Raw genomic sequence first — 26,515 nt, forward strand, 5'->3', positions numbered from 1 at the left:
TTTATTGATTTATAGCAATTATCTATTAATTGAACACATAATAAACAAAATATTGGATTTTGATATTTAGAGATTTTATTTAATTTTATTCGTTTTTTTTATTTTATTTCTATTTAAACGCGTCAAATTCAATAAACAAGTTTGGTCTCGAATAGTGTGACAACAGTTATGGTAAGTAAACTGTCAAGTTGAAGAAAAGTACAAATTCGTCTTCGTAATTTCTTTTTTTTGTAATTTAACTTATGCAAACCATTTGCTATAAACAAGAGGGTTTTTTTTGTGACAAATTGATGCAAACAATGAAGACATCATCTTCACTAGCCAACTGCTAAGGGTGACGATCTACTGTGTTTCACCGTTTCTTTAAATCTATTCACTATTCTATACCATGTTAATAAAGGAACACCGTGGATCGTTGGCTAGCGAAGATGTTAGGACACTAACTGGCATTGCATTTGTTTATCACAGGCTCTGGAAGTTGTTGAAAGTATTTTGTATACCGGTAAATGCACATACAATATAATTACAATAACATATACATGCGCATACAAAATACAGTAACTTTCAGCTTCTTCTTTCCTCTATCTTGGAAAAGTTACTGAGAGTGTACAGAGGTGTGTTCAGCAGCGAGAGCACTCGCGGGAGGTCGCCAATACTTGTGTGGCAGATATAGGGAATTTAGGTGAGTGCTCACAATCGCTCCCTCTGAACATGCCTCTGGTGTAATTTCAGTATATACCCTTAAGACCCTTGAGAGGGCTTTACCTTTTATAAAATCCCCAGGAGCTAACAATATTATTAGATACAGAGCAAACAATAATGACTTTGTTAGCTCATGGTGATATTACATTTTGAATTTGATGATGTACTTTCATCCACATTAAATTTTCAAGGTGTCCCATACCACCTAAATATTTGTTCAGGTATTGTTATTCTAGTCAAAACATTGCATAAACAACCTAAAAGTGTATTGCGGAAACTATTATAATTTTGAACTGTCAATCATTAGTCAGAATCTGAAGTTTGCATTGTTCATGTTCTTGTAAAATTTCTAACAAAACAAACTTGTTTCAAAAGCTCTTGGTTTAAACACCCATGCACTACATCTGCACTATAATAGCTTTGCCAGCATCAAAGAGATGCTGCACCTTAATTATTATATGCTCACAAGGTTTCAACGACATATTTACTGTATTCGCTGGAGATGTTCTAAAGGATTCACAGCAAAATTGTAAAACAGTGTTAAAGGTTAATACATGTAACATGTTTTAACTGTTTGCATATCTACTGCACCCTACATGTCCTACATTTGCAATCATGTCCCATCAAATCAAATGTCTCATTTACCATAAATGCTTTATCACTAAACTTAGCAAAGTCTTCCAACATTCTCTCTCTGCCTCTCTCTTTCTCATTCCCTTTGTGTGTATGTGTGTGTGTGTGTGTCTCTCTCTCTCTCTCTCTCTCTCTCTCTCTCTCTCTCTCTCTCTCTCTCTCTCTCTCTCTCTCTCTCTCTCTCTCTCTCTCTCTCAGAATGACATTTTTAATAGTCATTTCAAATATAAGAATATCATTTCATCTATGGTATTTTGAAGCGAGCTATAACACGGCACCAGATGTTGATTTAATAATCCGTTCACTGTTGGTTTATTATCAAAGACATAAAAAAAACTTCTCTAACAACTTTATATTTCTATACAATGAATGTATACAATTTTCTTAATCACATTTGAATCTCCACCATTAATTTTTTTGTTTTGTTTCAGTGATTAAAAAAAAAACAAACAAAAAATGCAGTCCCTAGATGTTTGTAAAAGAACCTCTGGGAAAATTTGGCATAGGAAGCCAACACCATCCACAGACAATGGGTATGTTTATTCATAATATATGGGGCAGATAGACTAAGATTGTCAACATATAGGTACTGAGAAATTTATATATTTTAAGGAGTTTGACCATGAATAGTGACTATTTCTTCATAATTTGAAATCAAGCACAAATATCTAGAAAAACAAAATAATATGCTGTTCAACCTTTCTATTGTAGTGGTCAACTTTTGTTACTTATAGGTAGTACGTTAATTTAAGATAAAAAAATTGTATTATTAGAACTGTTTCGTGTTTTGTAGGCTGATGGTGTCAATCACCAACAGTCAATCAGGACCGCTAACTCACAGCAGCAGAAACATCAGGTTTTTGCACCCGTCATTTGACAACACAGGGGATTGTTTCATCGCAGGAGATCATCAAGGCAACATATTTTTGTTTGACCTTAATAAAAACAGGTATAAATGAGATTCCTCACTTTTCTATTGTTGTTGATTCTAGTCAATGTAGATAAAGTTTAAATTAGAATTATTAGATATCAACAATACCTGTATGTATATGAATTCATGATATTATACTTTTTTCCAGGTTTGCCCTGACACAGAAATGTGGTCATCCCTGTACAGCCTTAGCATATAACTTGCGCAGGAAAACAGAGTTTCTAGTGGGTTTGTCAGACTATTCACTGAAGTGTTTTGACACAGGTACATTTTCTCTCATAGATACATAAAGGTTAAACAAGGCAAAATTATAGTTATTAATATAAGGAATGACAATGTTTATACCTAATGAAGTCATTTTTCTTGTAATGTAAATTTTTGGCATACCTACTTGATTATCCAGAAATCACCGTAAAAAATTTATTTCAGATACAAAGGAGATGGTTGCTTGGATGAAAGGCCATGAATCGGCCATTGGCAGCATCTCTGTCCACGCCTCTGGCAGGTACGCCTTGACAACCTCATTTGACACAGCACAGTTGTGGGATCTAGACACGTTCCAACGGAAGAGAAAACTTAACATTAAGGAAGATGTTGGCATTGTTCAGGTAATTTTGTTTTAAAGAATTTATGATTTTGATCACTGTGTTACAAGATGTTAAAAGAATCTTATTGAATATGCTTAATTTACCAGTATAATTTTTTTTTGCTAACATTTATTGTACCTTTACATTACATTTGCTGTAATTATAAAAGTTTCAATTTTCTACTGGTAATCATAAGATGAATTGGACTCTTTATATTTCAGGTGTTTTTCCTCCCTCTCAGTAATACAATTATCACAGGTTTCAAGGATGATACAATTTTTGCCTGGGAGTCTGACACCCTCAACTGTAAATACCAGCTTCCAGTTCCTCCAGGAAAATCACCCCATTACAAAGCTTACGCCCCTACCAGGTGGAGTACCTTTTCTATTCCTTTTTCTTGCATGTTGCTATTAAAGATTGCAACTACATTGTATATTCTCCAAATGGATCATTTATTTCTGATATTGAGATGTTCCATTATTTTATTATAATTTCTTAAGTCTTTTTGCACATTTCTAGGGATGGCAGACTGTTAGCAGCAGGAGGGAGATCTAGATTCATCCACCTGTGGGATTTAGACACACACAGGTTGCTTCGTATTATAGAATTACCCATAAAAGTCACCACTGTCAAACAACTTGTATTTCTTCCTGATAATTTTGATGCAGGAGCTAGTCAGGTAAGACATAGAAACTCCTACAGAGTTTATGAGTAGTATATCTCCAGTTTATTTCAATAGCTCCATTTTTAAAATTCATGAATATTGAATCTTTCTAGATAACGATTTCAATTTTTTCTGTAAAAACAATACGGTAGATAACTGCATGATTATATATAGTAGGGTATTTTAAATAAATGCTTTATTATTTTGCAATTTTGTAACCAAAATAAAACTAGTGAAGCATGTCAAAATTACCCCAAGCACAATATTAGGAGACATTGAAGAAAAAAAAAAGGAAATTAAATTTTTTATATGTGGGATTTCAATGTGTGCCCAGTATTCTCTTCGACCTTATCTTCCTTTGATTTATTGAGATGAACAAGGCTCAAATTTCTCTTATAGACTCTGGGAGTTTTAAGTCAGGATGGAATTATTCGCTTCATTAATATTCACACCTGTAAGCTCCTGTTTGATGTGGGAGGGGTAGAGAACAGGATAAACAATGCAGCAGTCAGTCCCGGGGGACGGTATCTGGTAGCCGTCATGGAAGATGGAAGCCTACATGTGTACAACTTGCACACTATGTCTGAAGAACTCAGCAAGGCAAGAAATTGGCATTGAATTAATTAGATAAGACTTAAATACATAATTTAAACGTATCTGTAATGTCAGTGTATGAAATGTTTCATGAATACCCGAAAAGTAAATGAAGTGTATCTGTAGAGGTTGATTATTTGTATGATAAAAAAAAGGTAATACGGTGTAAATGTAGAAATTGGTTTGGTTGTATGATGAATAAATGTGATAAAGTGTAGATATGTAGAAGTTGATATATGTGTGTGATAATGTTACAGCCGCCGGCTCCCTTGGTTAAAGTAGTCACCAACAACAAGATGTCAGAAACCACGTCCACAGAGAGGTCCTCTGTACTGAAGAAAAACAGGTCAATGTCAGCTCCTGCAAGGGGGAAGGAAAACCGTCTAGAGGAGTGGGAGTCAGAGGTAATACTGAAGTACCTATTGGTTTATATACTGGTAGACTGTCTTTGCACAAAAAATAAGAATTGTTAAGTTTCTTTTTAAACAGATCATAGGAATTTATTTTTTGATACACAGCAAGTGGTATTTATCATAAAAGTTATACAGTCCTTTAGATGAACTCATAGTTATTTTTAATCAAAATGCTTTTATAATTAGTATAACTGTGTTACAAATTTTATCAAAGTTGAATTCTTTTTTAAACTACCGGGTACATGGATTTTGTTTTCTTCAACTGTAGAAAGACCTTCCAGAGACTTTGAATTCAGATAGACTGAAGGCTATACTGAAAGGTTATGGAGAATACCCAACCAAATACCGTATGTTCATCTGGAGGTCCATTTTGCGTTTACCAGAAAACCACACTGCATATGCTGCTCTTGTTGACAAAGGCACACATCCAGCTTACAGCAAAATTCACGAAGACTACCCTGTGAAAAGCCGCAAATTATTACGCATTTTGCAAAGGTTTGTTTGAGAGGCTTCTTAAGTCAGCAAAATCTTATATACATGTACACTTCATGATTAAGAAGCGTCTGTCACCCTTTTTGGTTTTCTTTATTTCATAAAGAATTATTGTTGTTAATTATGGTAGTAATTATTTGTGATTGATTATTTGATTGTCAATGTCCTATACAGAATACTATCAGCACTTGCACACTGGTCACCAATCTTTGGAGAAACGCAGTATCTCCCTGTCCTAGCATTCCCATTCGTCAAACTCTTCCAGAATAACCATCTGGTCTGTTTTGAGATCTTGACAACCTTTATGGGTGAGTAAGATGCACATACATGCATGATATAGATGAATAAAATAATAAACTTGAATACATTGGATGTGTTAAGCTTCATATATATATCCATTTATGTTTGTACCAACTTATATTTTTTATTTAGATGAATTTTGAAAGAAAGTAGACATGGGTAGTTTTTGATACACTTATTTTTTCATTTTTTGTAACAAAACATACATTTATAGAAAAAAAATTGAATAGACTAGGAAAAAATTGTAAAGAAATTTTGAAAATACTGGAAAAAAAATAATGCTATGAAATTTTGAACAAGAAATAACTGATCATATTCATAGATTTTATATGTTTTAGTGAACTGGGGAGCCCATTGGTTTGAGTATTTTCCCAACCCACCCATCAACATTTTAGCCATGATAGAAAATGTTCTAGCTCATCACGACAAGTACCTACTGGAGCACTTTGTTAAATATGGAGTCACCTCTCAGGTAAATTAGATACATTTGTACAGGTAGATGTACATGTATATATAGAGTTCACGCTTTTGAAGAACTGTGAAAAATAAGTCAAACACTCAAACACAGATCAGTAGTATTTCAACATTGTTACAAGTAGCTCTCTGCAAGTTTGTATTATTTTATTCTTTTTCTTTATTTTGAATGATTTAAGATTACATGTATTAAAATGTATGATGTGTAGAAATATTAAGCTATTCATCCTGAGAAGATCAAAATACCCCCTTCCCATTCCAGAATAAATTAGTTTGTGATTATTTCAGACTTGTGTTCAAATTCACAATATTTTCTTTCTGATTAATATCACAAGACGATCCAACAATGACTTGGTTGATATTTAGTAATCATCAGTAGAATTTACGGGTATTTTATAAAACTTACCACTAAACTCATAACCTTGTAAATAGAATTGAAGTACACCAAACATGTTTAACAAGCTCATGTTTAAAATTAACTGAGAGAGAGAGAGAGAGAGAGAGAGAGAGAGAGAGAGAGAGAGAGAGAGAGAGAGAGAGAGAGAGAGAGAGAGAGAGAGAGAGAGATTGATGGACAGAGGAGGGAGTTTTTCAAAGATTTTTTCTTAAGTCCAGATTTACATTGATAAAGTGATAGGTAAAACACTTTCAATATTATCTGGGTAATGTGAAAAAAACATGATATGAGTAATTCTCATATTTCAAAAGATCAATGAATTAGATGCATGTTCTGATATACCAGGTATGCCAGGTGAAAATCAAAAGGAATTACCTGTTGATAAGAGCCTGGGAAAAATGATCTATATATTTTGTTTATTGTTTCCACATGATCAACAATCAATCACCTTCTTTCATTCTAAACCAAACTTAATTTGACTTCACCCCATTAATAACAATGAAACAATTACCAGGCCATTATGATGTTTTACATGTGTATTATTAGATGTCTAACTGTGATACACAGGATCATGACAGGCAAATCAATGATTTTTGATTGGTCAATAGTCATTGATCCCAATGATTTCATTGGCTGGGTTTTGGGAGTAAGTGTTCAGCAGAGTCATGACCTGTGAAATGCATGTGTCATATTGGAGGGTAAGTGAACACTGCTCTGTGGGAAAATTGGCCCAAAATGACTTTGAGACTTCTCATTAATTACCAGAGGTCACATGGGTGGGTGCACATTTCTAATGACCTAATCAGAAGTCAACACTGGATTCTTAAGGAAAGTGTTTGACAAGTTACAGTTCAACTTTTTAAGTTCTTTGGACTACAGAGATTTTTTGTCATTTGAACATTGGTCTCACTGAAAAGATATGGCATCCATAGTCAGAAATTCTAAGCAGCAGCAAAGTGTGATTGGATGTGAAGGACTGGCCAAGCTGTCTACCCATCCTATGTTTGAGGACTTACAGGCTACACTAGCATCTGATTGTCTACAAGCATCAGTGCCTTATGCCTTGTGTTCCGACCAGTCTTTGCCTAACTATGATTCTCAGCCAACACCCGAACATTCTTATGCTGTGGTTCAGGAAACCACATTACAGCAGCAATTCCTGGAACTATCCTCAAAGTCCAACTCAAAAGTTCAGGAACTAAAGACCTTCTACAACACTCAGCTTGCTACCATAGAGACACAGCGGCTTGATGCTGTGGCCAAACTGAAAGCTCACCCGATCGACACTCCATCACAGTATCTGAAGGAGATGACCAGCATCCATGCATACCATGACAAGCAGAGGGCCCACCTCACCAACAGAGTGTACAGCAGTCTACAGTTGCTGAAGATCAGCATAGACAAGCTTCCCGACAGTTCCACTAGCACCAGACCCCGCTCCCGCCAACTCAACTCCAAAGCCACCTCCATCATGTCACACTGGTTCGAGAAAAACATTGATCACCCCTATCCTTCCGATGAACAGAAAGAGCAACTGGCTAGAGAAGGGGGAATAACTGTGGCCCAAGTCAAGGCCTGGTTTGCCAACAAGAGAAACCGCACTAGCAACACAAAACCTAAGAAGCAGAAAATGCAGGTGGAGAAAAAGCTGTTGAGTATTTGCTCCGAGTTAACTGGAAGCTCCTCCAAACAGCCTGGAGTGTATGGGGAAATCATACAACAACTGTCTGACATTGTGAATGCTTCTACTGTGTTCAACCAGGGAATAGAGAGACCAGAAATGGATTATTTATTCTCCAGTGAGGACAGTAATGGCAGTGCATAGTGTGTTTTTTCACAGTGAACACATCATGATACCCATGTGTTTTGGTTATTGACTCATTGGACCATTCATTACATGCATTAGTTGGACAATGTTATGCTGGATTTTGTCAAAGAATTTTTCTTAGTGCATTTTTTTTTAAATTTTGTATAGTGCTTGTAAATACATGTACATACATTTATATTTATAAAAGTGATAATATATTAATAAAATGTATAAAATGAATCTTGCTTTAGCATTTTCAATTCAGAATAGCATTACTGATAGTTCTGGTATTTTACAAGCTACTAAAGAGAGACAACAAACTGTTTGGATTTATCTTTAGCATTATATTATTAAAAAGAAAAAACAAGTTGCCGTGCTTCAGCGTACCAAAACCATAAACAAAATTTCTATCAATTCTATTTTAATCCCAAAGATCTGTGTCTGGTCATTGTTACGAGATGCTAGTAAAAATCCTGACATTGATACAGCGATACCTCATCTTTCACAGCTGGTCTCCTGGCCCCGGGGCCATAAAACTTAGACGAGCTTACTCATGATCTAAGTCTCACTTTTACAAAAGGAACATTTAGTGGAAAAGTGAGACTGAGATCAAAAGTGAGCTCGTCTAAGTTTTATGGCCCCGGGGCCTGTTTTCTAGATCTACATGTAAGCCTGTCTAGTACTAGTACTGGTAATCTTGACATTGATAACACAGATCTACATCTTTGTTGGTCTCCTGCTTTCATAGATCTATGCCTGGCCGTTACTGGAGACCCTGTTCTCTGAGGTGCTGACCAGAGACGAGTGGTTGATGCTCTTTGACAACGTCTTCACCAACCACCCGTCGTTCCTGCTGATGGTGGTGGTGGCTTACGCAATGTCTGCCAGGGGGCCGCTAATGCAGTGTGTGGAACTGGATGACTTCAGAGTGAGTTTACTTCATATCAAATACTGTGGTTTCATCAATATTCGTTGAATACTAATTTTCGTGGATTTCGTTGTTTAGTTGACCCACAAAATAAAATGTTCGTTGAAGTGCAATTTTTATTAACATTTTGTATTGATAGGGTCATTGGCCTCGAATTTACGTATCCTTGAAACTGTGACTTTAACTTAATCCACAAAAATTGATGCCCTTGAATATTAATGAAACCACAGTAGCATTGGATGTGAACACTATCAATTGTGTTTGAGAAAGTGTCCTCAGATAAAATAGTGGAGACAATTATTGAATCAGATGTTATCAACAAAAGTATTTAATGTGAAAGCTTTTCATCTCATGATCTCATAAAAAGAAAAAGAAAAGTTAAAAGATTCCTGCTATTTCCTTTTAGCACGTTGTCTGTTAATAAAATCAGCAATGATTTATTCATTCAATGTAAAATTTATTACCGGTAATTCATAGTCTTTTTGCTCAGTTTTAATTTAGAATTCGAAGCACAAATCTAGAAGTAAACAATTTAGCATGTTATTTACTTATATTTTGAATCTTTGATTTTAGTACTTTTACCATCATCGTAATGCGGTAGATGTGAGGCGTGTGTTGAAGGAGGCCTATCGACTAATGGAAGCCACACCAGAGGACATCCATCCCCGGGGGTCACTGGAAGATTTTAAGCCCCTGACTGTGGGACAGTACCCTGTGTTTAACAAGTATCCCAAGTTCATCGTGGATTATCAAGTCCAGGAGAGGGAGAGGATCAGACAGGAGGAGCTGGATTACATGAGACAGAGGTAAGATAGAATGTCGGGGAGACATAACAGGGTACGGTACTGTGGGATCATTTTATTTGGTACAATGTATTGGCATATTTTATGGGTAGTCAAAATATATCTGTTTTTTTGAGCCATACTTTTGTGGGCAACTGTTTAGGAAAGACTGTTCGGAATTACTGAAAGATCAGATTAACTTCAATGACATTGTTGTAGTAAGACAAGTTTCCCAGAAGATATTCCCTATATGTAATAGCAGTCTATAGATAGTTAAATTGATGTTGTTGTAGACAAGTTTCGCTGGAGATGCAGAAGGAGACGGCGAGGAAGCAGCAGGAGGAGGAGGCGTGGTACAGACAGCAGCAGCTCCTGCTGGACGCGGAGGAGAAGAGGCGCCGCATGATCCAGACCGAGGAACAGAAACTGGTCGACCAGCGAAAGAGGTTAGTGTTATACTACAAACAGCTCTGTGGGTGTATCATGTCACATAAAGTTATGCCTGATATGTGTCAGAAACAGTTGTGATATATGTGTGAATTGTGTCCAGTTGCTTTCATGGTACCAGTTGTTAATGATGATCTGTTTTGTTATTGTGTATATTGATCATACATGTATTGTTGTTGGATCAAATATACCATTAATAATAATATCACCAAGCTATACCATCTCCATCTCAGCAGACTGAGAAATGCCATTATAAACAAAAACTGTATTTAATAATAAAACTTTCTTACAAAACATTTTCCCTCGTAGGTTGTATGCAATGAACAGAGAGGTTAAACTAAAGGAGCTCCAATTATTGGATGCTGCCCGCCGAAAGTTCCTCCACTTCCAGAAACAGCAGAGGGAGGCAGAGCTAAGACGTCTAGATGACGAAGTACAGCGAAAAGTAGGCAATTCTTAATCAATAGATGTCCCTGTAGAGCTGTTTGAAAATTCCATACCTGATTCTCCAGATACTTATATTTTTTACCTATTTTAGGCTTTAATGAGAGACCAGGAAACAGAGACTGCTCTAGAGGAAGCAGAAATAAGGAACCTAGAACTTGAGCTTCAGAAGAAAATGTTCGAACAGGTAATGGGAATTAAAAAAGATGTAAAAAAAAGTCTTCAAAAGCAGTTTTTCCAGGTTTATTTTAATTATGTGATTATTTTAGTCATTTTATAGTGAATTTCAAGCACCTGATATGATAGATTTTCAAACTCTGAACATTATTTGTACTACATGTCATGTAGGTTAATTCTGAAATGAAATCTGTTTGTATATTCAGGAGCTGTTCAGGGACTTTGCCACGGCTGGCCAGCAGCTTAGAACAGAACAAGACATGCACAGGAAGCAGGCGGAACTAGAGGAGCGCATCCAGCAGAGGCTTAGGGATGCAGAACGAGAACGACAGGTGGAAATTCGAAAGGTAAAGTCAATATCCATCATCCATATTTCTTGAAACCAACTTTAAAAGCAGTCAGAATTATAATCTTTTTATTCTCTTTACAGCAACTACAAGAGAACTTGGCAAAGGCAGCACAACAGAACATTGAAGCTTGGGCTCAAAATGAATTTGAATACAGGAGGAGAGTGGAGGATTTAGAGAGGGAGACTAAGGGTGTTCAGGTTGGTAGGGGGTTTGTTTTTGTCTTCCCAGAATATAGACAAAGGAAAATATGAACGTAGCAAATATTGATGTAATGAATTTACAGTTAAATGTACAGTTATTAACAAATGTATGACAATAACAGAGTTAATTTTACAATCCCTTTCATTTTTCCTATACATGATCTGTAACACCCCCCCCCCCCCCAAAAAAAATATCCAGATCGTTGATGATTTGTTACTTTTTATGTACATGTACATTCAAGCATATAAATAACAGTGCTATGCATTATGTAGCCTACACAAATGATTACAAATACAATGTATATACTTGTAATAGAAATAGTTAGGGGGGGTGGTCACAGATTCCCTGGTCCCTTAAGATTTGCTATCATGGGTTTTTCTGTACCGGTATATCTTTTAATTCATTTATGAATTCCTATGTCAATGACAGTTCTGCTTTCAAACGATGATACATGTACTGGCCATATGCATTCAGTGCTTATATGTTTGGAAAACATTAATTTGGTGAACTTCATGTACAGGTACATTTAAGAGATTTTTTCCTCTGTAATATCAACAGATACGAAGGTCTCCAATTAATATTCTTTATAACTACAGCTGGCAAAGACAAGCAGTGAAAATCGTCAGCTTGAGAGGGAGGTCCATGATCTGATGATGCAGTGTCAGGAAAAAAGGGTCAGTGCACTGGAATACTAGTAATTAAAACAACTTCAAACAAGTGCTTAATAGTTATACCTTGGGAAAAAAAACATTATAATTGCTCAAGTCAAGTGAAATTTCAATCTTATATGGTATACATATAGCGCTACTAAACATATGACTGAAAAATCTTATTCTTGCACAGGATTACAATTAAGTATGTAAAATTTTTTAAAAAGTATCCCAATACTTATTCATTATGAATGATAGGAAAAAGATGTGGAGGATAAACAGGAGGAATTAGGAGAACAGAAACATCTAGCTGCCCAAGCAGACAGACGTCGGCTGGAGTTCGTGGAGGATGAGGCCAGGATTGCTCAGGAACACGGCAAATCAATGACGGAGGATGCACTGTATGCCAGCAGAAGTAAGTCTTATTACTTGAATGCTGTCTCAGGCTATAGTTCTTGTTTTGGTAGGTAGATGCATGTATTATTATCCAAAAACTATTACAGGCTTACTTTCATAAATAATTTTATCAGGTTATATTACTAATGATCGTATGAGAATTTTTCACTGCTTAATAAAAGATTTCATATTAAAAAGTCTAATATACATGTATATAGTATATGTCAGTATTTTATGGAAAAGAAATTGAAAATTTATTTTGTTTGAAATGAATTATATAGAATTTGTAATAAATGATTTTATACTGTGGAATCATTAGATTTTGTGGTGGCTCAATTTTCGTGGATTTCGTGGGTACCTTTCATCCACGAATTAACATCCTCCACGAAATAATAAATTAGGATAATAAAGTCATATTTCCTCTGTATGTTTAAGAGAATACACGAAATTACGTCCCCATGAACCTGTAAAATTTTAGCAATCCACGAAAATTGGCCCTCACGAAAATTATTGATTCCACAGTATTATATTTTTTGTAATAAATGTTCAATGATAATCATTTTCTTCTGTAGAACAAAGGCTTGGTCAGTCCTATCTCAACAACACCACTCAGTCTTCAGCGTGGAACACACTTCAGACATCAACAGACCCCGAGTCATCTGTGTCCCTAGAGAGAAGCAGTAGAACGTTTGACAAACAGGAACTAGCTCTGCTTAACGAAGTCCGGCGCCTCCGGCAGAAACTGGCTATTGAAAATAGGAACAAAAAACCACCTGTTAACTATGATTCTACATAACAATGTGCTCACTGGGATGTTACAAAACTAGTTCCTGAATGCATTTGAGTTAGATTTGAAGTAACAGAATTTGAGATTGGGTATCCGTAGTTGCTTAATCTATCTGTGATATTTGTGTAATTGATATTTTTTATTATTTGCATGTGCATGTACTTGTATATTTATTAAATAGATAAAAAGAATGATAGCTTTTGGTTGTCTTTAAAAAATATCAATGTAAAAAGAATGTGTGGTCAACAAATTATCCGTCAGATCTACAATCAATTTTAGATTGATTTTAGATTTTTGATTTAGATTGAGCTGTAAGCTATTATTTGGCAATGAAAAATCCGAATATTTTTTGATATTGTTACACAGAGCTTTTATCCCCATTTTGTTACAATGTGCGAAATATGTAATAAAAGGATGTGTGATTTAAAAATGGCATCCAAACATATTTTTAAGATAACCTATTGCATTGTGAAAGAAGGAAATAACGGTAGTGTTCTAAAACCAGCCAAATCTCATTTGTAGATGACCATTTCTCAATTTCATGCAGTGGTGCAGAGTATTGGCATCATAAGTTGCAACAGCTAAAGCAGTTGTAACAGAGAAATGCAACTGTTTATTGATAATTAAATGTACTATGATGGGTTTAATGAATAAATTACTTTAATCTAAATTAATAATTAAATAAATTAATATCTTGGACATTTTGGATGCTCGACTACAGTTTCTTTAAGTGTGAATTAAGTGTGAAAAGCATACCATTTTTTCCTACATGCATAGTTTATGTGCAATGCTTTTATCAATTGCAATTAAGAAATTACCTCTGTAAATAAAATGGGAACCAAATAATATCATCTAACAAAGTTACTGTCTTTGTGTGGATATTTCTACAAATATTCTTTATAATCCAATCGAGCCTGCATCATCCAGACTTTTGCGTTTGCATTCACAAACGTAAACGCCTATCAATATGATGTCATACCCCCCCCCCCCCCCCCAAAAATAATTGTAGTCGGGATCGGAATTTTTGAAAATTTAATCACTCTTCAGTTTCTGGAGGTGCAAAAGGGAAAGAAAACGTAAACAAAGGGTACATAGCGTCAATATCAATATTTGCGTCTTTCAAAAATGAACGGGGATGACAGTCCGGTTCTTCTCTATGCACATCCTTCGATGGCTGCACTAGCAGAAAATATAGTCACAAAGTGCACAACGTTTACGAGGGAGATGAGTCCTCCACCAAAATCGACAATTCATGGCCCTCCTGTTCGCGCTCTGTCAATATCTGCAAGCTCTAGTCCTCGTGAAGTTGAATACAGAAAAACGATTCAGTGGAAGACATTTCCTGACGGATTTCCAAATTTATTTATCGAAGATGTCAAATATATGGCGGGGAAAGATGTCATTTTCATCGGAAGTTTTCACACTCCTGATGTCATTTTTGAGCAACTGTCTGTTCTGTACGCGTTTCCGAGATATTTGGCACGGTCTTTTCATTTCATTATGCCATACTTTCCAACAGGAACTATGGAACGCGTAGATACAGAGGGACAAATTGCAACAGCCAAAACGCTGGCTACATTAATATCTGGCATCCCCCTGACAACGAAAGGACCCGCTCAGATAATCATATTCGACATCCATGCCCTTCAAGAAAGGTTTTACTTCTCAGATAATGTCATTCCTAGGCTTGAATCAGCTGTTCCGTTATTGATGAGGGAAATGAAATCTTTGCCAGATTTCAAGAATGTGAGCATTGCCTTTCCTGATGATGGAGCTTGCAAAAGATTTCACAACTTCTTTCCTGATGAAGATCCTATCACTTGTGTAAAGATAAGAGATGGCAATCGCCGGATTGTTAAGGTCAAGGATGGAAACCCTGCTGGAAGGCATGTCCTTATTATAGACGACCTCGTCCAGTCTGGAGGTACGCTGAAGGAATGTGCCAAAGCATTGTATGAAAAAGGAGCAATAAAAGTTAGTGCCTATGTTACCCATGCTGTGTTTCCAAAAGAATCTTGGAGGAAGTTCGTAGATTCTGATGTCAAATTTGAAAACTTTTGGATCACTGATTCCTTACCACATGCCAAGATGATCTGTGAACACCCACCTTTCAGGCTTCTGTCCTTGAGTGAACCCATTGCAGATTTGCTCCTGGGTTATGATTTGATGCCATGATCTGCTAAAAACCAGCTGATAACCAATGACAAACAGTATATACATGCTGCAGAATACTGTAAACGTATTATATTTGGTGTGTACGATATGTAACGGAAAATAGTTTTTGAACAAGTTTTTGTGGATTTGAATTAACGTATTCCTGAATGTTACTATATTTATACATATATGCATGTCATTTAGCAATGTACTTGATTTAGCGGAAGCCGCATTCCGCCAAAAATGCTAAATAGAATACACAGCCAAATGTAATACCTTTACAGTATCATATTAGACTTTTAATATCAGAATTATGAGCAAGTTTGTTAACAAGTAGCTTTTGATTGATGTCAGTTTAGAAATTCTGCTCATGTAGGACATTTACATGTACTTTTCAATTTTTATTTAGTTATTATTCTTACATTTTTATGTACTATGCTTATATTTTCTTTTTCGTTGATCATTTTTAAAATTTTAGATATATACATGGGACCATAAAACCACAGACAATAGTTTATTTTGTAAAAAATTTGTCTTTAACTTTTTTTGATGATTATATAGATATATATATTTACTTCAAGATTTTGGTTTTAAATTTTTTGGTTATATTCCAGAGACTAGCTACAAACCACCTAATACTGTTTATTTACTGCCAAATGTACTGTACATGTACAGTTTGTACATGTATGTAGATGGACCATTAAAAAAAAGATTAAAAAACTCAAGATTTATATGACTTCTGTGATGTGTATTTATACCCCCGCTCCGAAGGAGAGGGGGTATACTGTTTTACCCTTGTATGTCTGTCTGTCTGTCCGTAACAAAAATTCTGTCGCATTTATCTGAGCAACTATTTATTGCAGATGCTTGAAATTTTTACACAGTGTTTGTTAAGGCATGCCATATTGTGGGATATATTTTTGTACCAATCAGACGTCAACTTCCTGTTAAATGACGACTTTGTTTATTTTTAGCAAAAATTTTCAAACAAATTTTTGTCAAAGAATTCTCAGCAACTGTTTATCGCAGATGCTTGAAATTTTTACACAGTATTTGTATAGGCATGTCATAACGTGGGATATATTTTTGTACCAATCAGACGTCAACTTCCTGTTAAATGACGACTTTGTTTATTTTTAGCAAAAATTTTCAAACAAATTTCTATCAAAGATTTCTTAGCAACTATTTATCGCAGATGCTTGAAATTTTAACACACTATTTGTTTAGGCATGCCATATTGTGGGATGTATTTTTGTATCAATCGGACGTCAACTTCCTGTTAAATAATGACTATTTATTTTTAGCAAAAATTTTCAAACAAATTTTCGTCAGTTATTTATAGCAGATGCTTGAAATTTTAACACAGTGTTTGTTAAGGCATGCCATATCATGGGATATATTTTTGTACCAATCGGACGTCAACTTCCTGTTAAATGAGTACTTTGTTTATTTTAGCCAAAATTTTCAAACAAATTTTCCTCAAAGATTTCTCAGCAGCTATTTATTGCAGAACCTTGAAATTTTAACACACTATTTGTTTAGGAATGCCATATTGTGGGATATATTTCTGTACCAATCGGATGCCAGCTTTATGTTAAATGTCGACTTTGCTTATTTTGCATATTCACATCAGAGCGGGGGTATCACTAGTGAGCATTGGCTCACAGATATCTTGTTTAGTTTCATGTTCCTAATCTGGTTTAATATAGAATTTTTAGAACCAAGAAATATAAAATGTATATGCCTCTTTCGTCCAGTTACTATACATAAAATAAACAAGAGGCCAATGGGCCCCATTGCTAACCAGAGCAACATGAATCTCATAAAAATTAGTTTTTATGGAGTCGTATAAAAATAGCTTGCAATGTTGTTGACGAGATCCTGTGTAAAAGTTTACCTGTAAAAAATGTTCTCCAGATATTGTTATGTTCAACATTCAGCCCCCTTTGTTATGTTAGTGATTGCTATTCCAACATTTAAGTAGAGTAGATCTTGCTTAAAAAGATTCTTAGTTATCTTAAAATTTTTATCCACTTATAATGTTAAAAATCAATTAAGCCCCTTTTGTTGTTCCAGTATTTGTGAGAATATTTTTAAAGATTTAAAGATAATTCATATACGAAACTAAGTCCCAAAAATATGGAATCATTTCGTGGAGGATGTTATTTCGTGGATGAGTGGTACCCACGAATTCCATGAAAATTGAGCCACCACGAAATCTAATGATTCCACAGTAAATGGAGATTACTGAGCTCTGTGCACCTAAATGAGGTATCACCTTTACACCGTTATGAGATCACCTTAATCATATATGAATATCCTAGTTATTGATTTAAAATAAGTTAACATACTGTACAGTAATGTGTGGTTTGACACAATATTGTTCAATATGTAATTGTAAAATGTTATATGTAAATCATATATCGTATGATACAGTATCCATCAATACACTGCTATATAAAACAATATTGTATCATATAATGCAATATAATATTGTGTCATTTGATAAAATGTCATGATATTACAATAAAATATTGCACAATATCATACCAAATTGTGACAAAAAGAATAAATTCCTTAAAACTTTAAAGACTTTATTGAACTGCTTTTCAACAATGATTTGTGAGTAGATTTTATGGTAATATCACAGGCTGTAAAACTAATTGATAAACTCAGTGACAAAAGTGATAGAGCTACTTAAAAAATTGTGGCTCACAAACTTTCAACGGCTTGCAAAAAATGTGTTGCATAAAAGAAAACATATAATATTTTATTATCTTGTGTGTGTTTGTGCATAAAAACTCAACAAAAGAATGCTTTGAAGATCTGAGAGATGAGATTCCTAAATGAAAAAAAAAAAATGCTCACAAGGGTTATGCCTACTGTGGAATCATTTATATTCCTGGGGGTAAATGTTTGTGGGCAGCCGAAAATTCCTGATTTGTGGGGACGTAATTTAGTTGGTAGCAATTTCTATTTCAAAAATAAATATTAAACAATGCTTGTATAAACGTTCATGGGGATGATAATTCGTGGGCAAGGGTAACCCACGAACATAGGTCCCCAACAAACAATGATGATTCCACAGTATTCCTTTTCCATACAAGATAGAGTAACTGACCATATTTACAATTTCTACTGACTGAATGAGTGACAAGCAATTCTTGCCTAAAAAAATGCGTAATACTGTGCTAAAAATGAACATATGGTGAAATACCATTTAGGGGATAATTTGGGCAGCAATAATTTATGGAAATCAGTGTCCCAAAAAATTGTTCTAGTTGAATATTAAAAATTACTGCATATGCCAGTACCAGACCTTGGACCAGGAATAGCATTTGGTAAATATTGATAAAACCAATAAGTGGAAAATCCATCTGTCAAATGTTAACTTTGCTGTGATTTGTAATGGGAAAAGAAAAAAGTACAGGTACTGATTTGATCATAAGTGAAGTACCTGTACTGTACGTGACTCTTTTACAAGTGGGTGTCTAGCAAGGTGAAAAGGAACTGATTCATGATAAACAGTATACCGGTAATTAATTATAACTAAATATACATTTCATTTCAATTACGTGTAGATTAACAATCTGTACAATTGATTGGGATTAAAAATTGTCTGATAATTAGAAGTCTAAAAGTGTACATAATAAAATTAGATGCCATTTATCTGTAATCAAGTTTGAAACAGAGCCATAACAAAGGGCATACATATAATGTATTACACTTGTATGTGATCAAAGGGTGAATAGCAGAGAATTAAAAGATAGAAGAAAGTGAATTGGTTTTCAAACATGAAGACAAAAGTCTTCAACAAACAAAACATAAGCATACCCCCAAAAAACCCATTTGCATGTATATATAATTTAAATTCTTTCAGCCTGATATGATGATTAACCTGTTGGTGAAGAAATGAATAATGATGTATGTCATACATGTAACTGAATGTCATCATAAATATACATAAATGTCATACAAACATTTAGTAAGGTTCTTCTAACAATAACTGCATTGGAGATACATGAAGTTTGTTGAACGAAATAATCTACTATAATTTCATGCACAATGACAAAATTAAATATTCATTTATATGGCAATTTGTTTAAAGAAACATGTGAAAAAAAAAGAATCAAACTTTTGCATCAATAAAATAAAGTAAAATTATAAGAGATTATACAACCATTTGAATCAAAATGTGCTACATTTCACACTTATTATCAATCTATTATCAAACTGTAACTATTCTAAATGTTGGACGGCTTTGTAATTTCCAATTTATCTACAAAACAAAATGATCAACAAAAACAAATGCACTTGTATAGGAGCTTGTACATTAACACTGTACACACAGTTAAAGTACATGAGCACCATTTTTTTCCCGAACATCAAGACCTGTGTTTATAGATGTTTTATAAATGCATAGTATAAGTACATGTACATAGTTTAACTATGGTAAATTGCTTGTATCTACTACATGTAATAAATAACAGCTGTTGTATCTGCAAAGTGTTACAATACAAAATCTCTGCATAGCCTTGATATCTTCCATTAAGCAATGCTGTATAAAGCACCTATGGCTGTCTCATGTATAAATATATCTTTACACACATCAACTTGAGGTATCAGATTTGTCTACAGAAATGCATGAAGACAAAGAATCAAAGACCCCTAAACTGTAGGATTTCAGCTATAAAATAAATACATACATGGTAAGAAACATCACTGCGACACTTTCTTAATAAGACTAGATGGGGGTCTAATGACAGTTTTTTGAGATTGGCCTGTTGGTTTGTCTGTTCGAGCTGTAGATCTGGCAGTTTCTGTACGTTCTGTTTCTGTCTCTGTGTATTCATCATCATCATCGTCATCATCATCTTCTTCAGATTCTTCCTCCTCATCCTCCTCTTCTGATTCTTCATCATTTACTCCATTCTGAAGAAATAATGATAAATAAAATGAAAAATTTACAAAACATATAAATTATAGCAAAGATGCAGGTAAAAGAAGTTGCCTCTCTAAACAGGTGCGACTGTACCAGCAATCAGTACGTGTTCTCACCCTGGAATCCGCAGTGGCTCTGAGTGGGGAATTTGAGGCACTGTTATTGATGGATTTTAGAGGTGTGGTGTTTTGACTATTTGGGGCTGACTGTTGCTGACGGAGACTGGAGGTTGGTTGTTGTTCACTGGCCGACTCGAGGGATGTGTAGGAGGAGGACCGCACCATGTTCATTCGGTTTGTAGAGTTTGAAGGCTGCATCTTTGCTCTAAATTCCTGAAAAATAAGCATGTGAATTAAAGACCACTTGTTAAACAGCAGAATAGCAATATGAAGAACAGTTCCATCACTTTTTGGTACACATACAGATTTATGTACAATAAATTCTTTCTTTCTATATACCCCGGTACCAGTAAATAAATCTTACTTTACATGAAATACAATTACATGTATATTGGTGGCTTATTCAGTAAATATAGTTAATGTAATTTTAGGCACATACCTACATGTACATTTAGAGTGTACATGATAATGTGATGACAGTGTTCTTAATTCTTAAAAATAATTTTCGTATGTAATACATTTACACGCATAACTCTCAGACAATGAAATATAAATACATGTACCTCTATGTCCTCTTCTATGTCAAATGTTTTTATGTTCTGAAAACATTCTGTGTACATCTCTAAGGCTTTAGCATGGTAAATCATCTCAATGTTGACAAAGTCTGTCATGATTTTCTGAAAATAAGAAAAAAAAAGAATTCTGATCAAGAAAGTTAAAATTTGTTAAGAGAACTGAAATTTGAAAAATGCAAACCATGAATGAAAGGCAACTCAAAATGAAAATTACACATATTATTACATAAACATAAAATTTTTTCTATCCAAACATATTGCATGTACCGGTAATATACACTGTACATGTAAATTGGCATAATGTACCTTTAAATCTTTTAGCTTCTCCTCCTCAAATTTATCAATCAGCTGTTCCAAGCTTTTGGTGGAGGCTGATGCTTTGACACTGGCCTTCTGTAGTTCCGTCTCAGCCATAGTCAGCTGAGCTCGGTCTGCGGGTGATTTCTGACGTAATCGGTCCAGCTTCTTCCTCTGTGTGACCTCTAGTTCTTGAACTTTCATTCCGTCCTTTATATCATTCTTTGCCTGCTTACATTTTAATCCATAATTTGCCAGTGGAGTCAGCACCCTGGCTTCTAATCGTGTAACCTGTCAGTGAGAAGATTATGAAAATTACAGGACAAGACGATAATTGTTATAAAACAATGACGCATAAATATTCATAAAATTTGTTTCTAGTCACTGTGAATTTACTTTTGTGTACTAGTATGTATTTCTTCTACAAACTTATTCTAGTTCTAAAACATAGCGTAAGCTGATATTTGACCACATCACATGGCTTTGAATGAATAAGTTTTAACACAGCAGACCTGTACCGAGTCACCGCGAGCCCCCCCTACCTGTGCCTGTCGGTAGTCCTGGACCGTGGACAGATTGGACGCAAACTCTGACAATGCCCTGACCATACTGGGGTTCAAAGTCTCAGCCTCAGTGTAATCTACCAAGTCCTTGGCAATCTGATCACCTAGAGGCACAAAGTTATTTCACACATTAATTATTGCCCAAAATAGGTGAATACATGTATATATACCGTATATATGTACTTGCAATATACTACAGACATGAGTATAGTATAAAGTTCAATTGCAAATGTGTAAAATATTGACTATGAAGCAATATTCAACTATTCTTACATGCAAATAAAGGGGTGTTGTTTGAATAAGAGAATCTTGAAGTTAACCATAAAATATTTGTTATTCACCACCCATATAAATGCATATGGTAAATGGTAACTTACTGAAGTTTTTTATTTTTATTTTACCTTTATCTCGTAATCGAGCACATTTTCTGGTAAATGAGGCCACATCATCACACAACTGACCGAAATGTCGCTCCGCAAGGCTTATCCGATCTTGTATTATCTTAGCCTTGGTCTCACTAAAAAATTTGGATAAACATATATTGACATCAATTCATCCATGCAATAAGATAGTTTTCAAAGCAAATATGTCTTTTAAATGCACAAATATACGCAATAAATACTTGACTCATACTTCAATGATATTGATAATACATTTCTAATATATAAGATCTATTTTACAGTAAATGTAAATATAATGATACCAAAAAAAATCTTTCACATAGCCAGCATATCATTTACATGCATATATCAGATTCCCATTCTTTTACCACACCTTGTTACATTACTGTACTATAACTTGAATTAGAAGAAATAATGAAACATTTGCCTCAACAGATTCAAGTACCGGTAGTCATATTGATAATCTTATGAATAATACAGTCATACAAAAAGAGGAGTATTAAGTACATGCATTTTTGTTTTTGAGTATAAAGTTAAAAAGATCTACTGGTACTCAGGTAGCTAGGTTGTAGAATTAAGGTAGTGGTATAAAATAAAAGTTTACGACAACTTGTAAAGGAAATGGTACAGACATAAAAAGCAGACATCATTATCAACATCTATATATTAAAGAGGGCAAATGTAAACAATGGCAAAATGTTTCCAGTGGGTTGAATGCTATATACTTCAAACTTGGATGTACCATAATAAAAATTGAATAATTTTATATTAACATATTATTTTGAATTTTAATCAGCATTCATTTAAAACAGAATTCTAAGCATTAGGAGGAATTTAAGATAGGTGGAAGTAACAGGTCTTAACTAAAACATACTTTTGAATATCTTTTAGAGTAGATGACTTAAGACAAATTCTTGCCAGTAAATATGTTAGAAATTAATATGGATAAAAATGAATAATTGTAATGTAACTGCAAAACAACTTCACAAACTAATATCCATGTCACATAACAAAGTTGATTGTTTCATTTTAAATTTCATTTCATGTCAAGTCGATTTCAGTAATCACCATTTACCTGAAAATAATTATTATGGTATTGCCAAAAATTAATTTATACTGCGGTTTCATCATAGCTGGTACGTAGTTCATTTGCTGAACACATTATTTTTTTTTGGATTCTGTGTTCATTTATCCACTAAACTAATTTTTTATTGAACTCCGGTATATACTGTCCACAATTTTTTTTTACCCTTGAAACTTTTGGATTTATCACATGTAGCCCATGAAAATAAATGAAAACACAGTTGACAAAAAAAATATTTTGAAACTCATAAAGTTGTTTTACAGTATCATATACAATAAACTGAGCATATTAATTAACAGTTTTAAAACAAACAAAAATTCTATCTACAATGAACCGTGTCAATAGATTACCTGAATGTGATTGTACTGTAAATCATAATGTATTTAAAATTAGCATTTTATACATTATATTAAGACAATTTACCACTAAACTCTTCCAGGTATGTTCTAAAAGTAAAACTAGATAGCAAGCATTAACTAGTTGCTCTGACATGCAAATTTAAATCATGAACAGATATTATGAACAACAGAACAAAAACTATAAAAACAATCAAGTTCAAATTGTTGATGCATAACTCCCAATAAAACCCCATTAACTCGCTGATGATCATGCATCATGCTACATGTAGTATTAAGTGGATGAACAAATGCCATGCATGGATGATGAATGGGAGATGGAATAGCATGGTCGAACAAGACTACAGAGGCAGGCCTATATTGATAATCTAGCCAATGTAAACAAAGAATGCAAACACAGAAGTATACCTGCTCTGCCCACCAATCATTCGTTTTATCCAACTTCTCTGGTCAGGCTTTTGTTTGCTTAAAGGCACATAAAATTCTAATTCATAAACATTGTGTGGGTACTTGTTTACAACAGATACCTAATTATACGGTACAGTGGAAGAATAAATCTACATTAATTATATATCACATGTACATGTACTGGTAATTGAATTCAAAAAGGAATTTATAACCAGACAGTGACAGGGTATTGAAATGTCATACTTTTACATAAACATGATTTAATCAAATTGTTGATTCTTAAAGTAATTACAGAAAACAAATGTGTAAGTGCACCTCACAGCATGGGTTATAAAGTGATTGCTTAAAGTATTTAAGAGTCATTAAATACATGTATTTCAGAGTGACATACTGTTTCTTAAAAATTGTGGTAATTTCATACCTTTTATTATGTGAAGTCAATTAAAATACCTGTACATGTATTTTTATTTTTTACTTAAAAAAAAAATTAATTCTGTCAATTTTAATCCTCTGAGATCTTTTAAAAGACAACAATTAATAAAAAATATTCCCCTTTTTTTTTAAAAAAAAAAACATGTTTCCTTTGTTGCCCTTTACGATGGCATTATAAGAATGTCACAAAGAGTCATAACATGTGTACAGTTTTTAAATATAGATACAAATTACAAATGAATTTATTGATGCTGTGAGAAAAAAATGGTTATGGCTACAAACGGAGATGACCTTTTTTTAAATTAATGAATCTCAAAGTATGGTAAATCTTATTTTTAATATTAAAAAGAAAAAATGTAACAACTTAGTTTTGAAAAAGTTGGGAGTTTGGTCCCTTAGTAGATTCGGAACTTTGACCAGATCATTTTCACAACCTGTAGGCTTATACAAAAACTAGCTTATTAAAATTTGTAGCATGTGATGTATACTGATTAATATAAAATATTTGAAAATCAGGAAACCAAAATCATTATTTGCACTTCAGTTTTACACTTGTATACAATTTGGATATTTTGTCAAATGGGCTATTATAAAATATAACCCTTTTGCCAATGGGGGATTTGACAGGTCTTGCACAATCTCTTCATTAAGCTATACAGCTTGATTAATTATAATATTTGCATGATTGCTTTATTTTTTTCAATGCATTTTTCAAGTATTGTACAAATCAGGTTGGTTCTCTTTGCATATGCACGATTCAACCCATCACCAAAGATATATTACCAGTAAGAAAGTCCATTAAAGACCATTAACAATGATGTTTTCTTATTCATTATTGTCTGCATATCTGTAATACCCAGAGTTGGTGCAAGGGAAGTCATGGGTTTGAAATCAACTGAACTTTGAGTGCAAAGTCTTTGCAGAAGATGTGATTTGATGAGTAGTTTTTACATTGTTGTTTAAAGAACAGTTTTAAGTTAAAAACTATCACTGCAATAAAATTAGATTTTATTTACTTGCTGATTAAAAAAAGTAAGACAAATAGCTTGATCAAGTTATTCTGCAAAGTTTTATCAAGCTATATAGCAAAAGAAAGCTATATACTATGTCCCGAGTTTTCGTTTCCACCACTTATTGCTTGATATTTAGATAATCATAAATACCTTTGTGCTCAAACTACGTTCACCCACTAATATGAAAAATGTCCAGATTATCTGTTTTGAAACGCCCCCTCTACTGCTTCAGGTTTCAATACACATACAAAAATAGAAAGTCTACGGGGATTTTGCATTGCATCAGCCATTAATAAGCCCGGATGATAACGTTGAAAAATTGTGCAAGGTATTCCGAGAAAAGATGTCAACCTTTCCAATTATAAATCTCCATAAGAAATTTGTTTTCGTTCCTGTGAACTTTAATGAGTGAAAATGATAATTGTTCAATGAAGATATCTTGGATATATTCAATTTCATCGATTTCAACTGTATTTCTTTCACAGGTATGTGTATTTTTTATTAAAAATCATCAAAAAGTGATGGAAGCAATAATTTGGGATAGACAATATGAAGCTTATTTAGAGATTGTGTTTGTAAATTTTAAGTTTTCTTAATATTTTTTATTGAGATTAACAACATTTTTCATATCATATGGAATGTAGATGGAAAAGCATCATTCCATTCACGGAAAGAAAAAATCCGGACGGTCTCTGCCACATATAAACAAGTCAAATCATGACTTTGGAAACTCCCTTAAGTTTTCAATAAAATTTACTTATCTAAAGTGCCATTTAAAAGCAAAACATCAAATGACTTTACACTTATCCTTTTACCTTGCGCGGATTTCGGCTCCTGTCCTACTCATTGTAATGTCAGTTCCAATCAAAGTTTTGGTGAACCGAAAAACCTCTAAAATTCCTCATACCATCAAAAATTGTTTCCAACGGAAAAGAGTTCTACTAAAGAAAAGTCGTTCATATATTTAGGCGAACATTTTCCCATCGCATAATTCTGGTTTTATTTGAAATCAGAT

At 34.0% G+C, this 26,515-nt stretch overlaps 3 protein-coding genes across 8 annotated transcripts; 2 read left to right on the top strand and 1 right to left on the bottom strand.

Annotated features, from left to right (window-relative positions):
- Window positions 1-118: 118 nt before the first annotated feature.
- LOC105324956 (TBC1 domain family member 31) lies at window positions 119-13,347 on the top strand. 3 transcript variants are annotated; one of them, XM_034480730.2, is made up of 23 exons: window positions 120-171; window positions 596-682; window positions 1,767-1,868; window positions 2,129-2,284; window positions 2,415-2,530; window positions 2,696-2,874; window positions 3,075-3,223; window positions 3,373-3,532; window positions 3,917-4,117; window positions 4,369-4,515; window positions 4,793-5,019; window positions 5,191-5,324; window positions 5,655-5,788; window positions 8,743-8,922; window positions 9,496-9,728; window positions 9,998-10,150; window positions 10,461-10,596; window positions 10,690-10,782; window positions 10,979-11,119; window positions 11,203-11,319; window positions 11,920-11,997; window positions 12,232-12,388; window positions 12,942-13,347. In XM_034480730.2, the coding sequence occupies exons 3-23, from the start codon at window positions 1,792-1,794 to the stop codon at window positions 13,163-13,165; spliced, it is 3,192 nt and encodes a 1,063-aa protein (XP_034336621.2). In that variant the 5' UTR covers window positions 120-171; window positions 596-682; window positions 1,767-1,791; the 3' UTR covers window positions 13,166-13,347. The 3 variants fall into 3 exon arrangements, with proteins under 3 accessions (XP_034336620.2, XP_034336621.2, XP_034336622.2); XM_034480731.2 differs by having other exon boundaries at window positions 139-171; window positions 569-682; XM_034480729.2 differs by lacking the exon at window positions 596-682 and having other exon boundaries at window positions 119-171.
- Window positions 13,348-14,187: 840 nt separating this feature from the next.
- On the top strand, window positions 14,188-18,212 carry LOC105324913 (uncharacterized). The gene has a single exon (XM_011424158.4). The coding sequence runs from the start codon at window positions 14,282-14,284 to the stop codon at window positions 15,329-15,331; it is 1,050 nt and encodes a 349-aa protein (XP_011422460.1). The 5' UTR covers window positions 14,188-14,281; the 3' UTR covers window positions 15,332-18,212.
- LOC105324914 (CBY1-interacting BAR domain-containing protein 2) lies at window positions 17,888-26,452 on the bottom strand. Of its 4 annotated transcripts, XM_011424159.4 has the most exons (9): window positions 26,316-26,452; window positions 24,056-24,112; window positions 23,642-23,656; window positions 22,208-22,323; window positions 21,786-21,910; window positions 21,253-21,534; window positions 20,935-21,048; window positions 20,369-20,584; window positions 17,888-20,242 (listed from the first exon to the last, which is right to left on the bottom strand). In XM_011424159.4, the coding sequence occupies exons 1-9, from the start codon at window positions 26,345-26,347 to the stop codon at window positions 20,030-20,032; spliced, it is 1,170 nt and encodes a 389-aa protein (XP_011422461.3). In that variant the 5' UTR covers window positions 26,348-26,452; the 3' UTR covers window positions 17,888-20,029. The 4 variants fall into 4 exon arrangements, with proteins under 4 accessions (XP_011422461.3, XP_011422463.3, XP_011422464.3 ...); XM_011424161.4 differs by lacking the exon at window positions 23,642-23,656; XM_011424162.4 differs by lacking the exon at window positions 24,056-24,112 and having other exon boundaries at window positions 26,316-26,439.
- Window positions 26,453-26,515: the final 63 nt, after the last annotated feature.

Source organism: Magallana gigas, chromosome 3, assembly GCF_963853765.1.
Source record: "Magallana gigas chromosome 3, xbMagGiga1.1, whole genome shotgun sequence".
Taxonomy (NCBI): Eukaryota; Metazoa; Mollusca; class Bivalvia; order Ostreida; family Ostreidae; genus Magallana; species Magallana gigas.

What these genes read in the sequence shown, in the direction of transcription:
- LOC105324956 (XM_034480729.2), top strand. Translation starts at nt 1,792, where the DNA reads ATGCAGTCCCTAGATGTTTGTAAAAGAACCTCTGGGAAAATTTGGCAT. An exon ending in AAGATGTTGGCATTGTTCAG is followed by an intron (nt 2,875 to 3,074) that starts GTAATTTTGTTT and finishes TTTATATTTCAG; the next exon opens with GTGTTTTTCCTCCCTCTCAG. An exon ending in AATATGGAGTCACCTCTCAG is followed by an intron (nt 5,789 to 8,742) that starts GTAAATTAGATA and finishes CTGCTTTCATAG; the next exon opens with ATCTATGCCTGGCCGTTACT.
- LOC105324913 (XM_011424158.4), top strand. Translation starts at nt 14,282, where the DNA reads ATGAACGGGGATGACAGTCCGGTTCTTCTCTATGCACATCCTTCGATG.
- LOC105324914 (XM_011424159.4), bottom strand. Translation starts at nt 26,347, where the DNA reads ATGAGTAGGACAGGAGCCGAAATCCGCGCAAG. An exon ending in GGAGCCGAAATCCGCGCAAG is followed by an intron (nt 24,113 to 26,315) that starts GTAAAAGGATAA and finishes TGTGCCTTTAAG; the next exon opens with CAAACAAAAGCCTGACCAGA. An exon ending in AGGACTACCGACAGGCACAG is followed by an intron (nt 21,535 to 21,785) that starts GTAGGGGGGGCT and finishes TCTCACTGACAG; the next exon opens with GTTACACGATTAGAAGCCAG.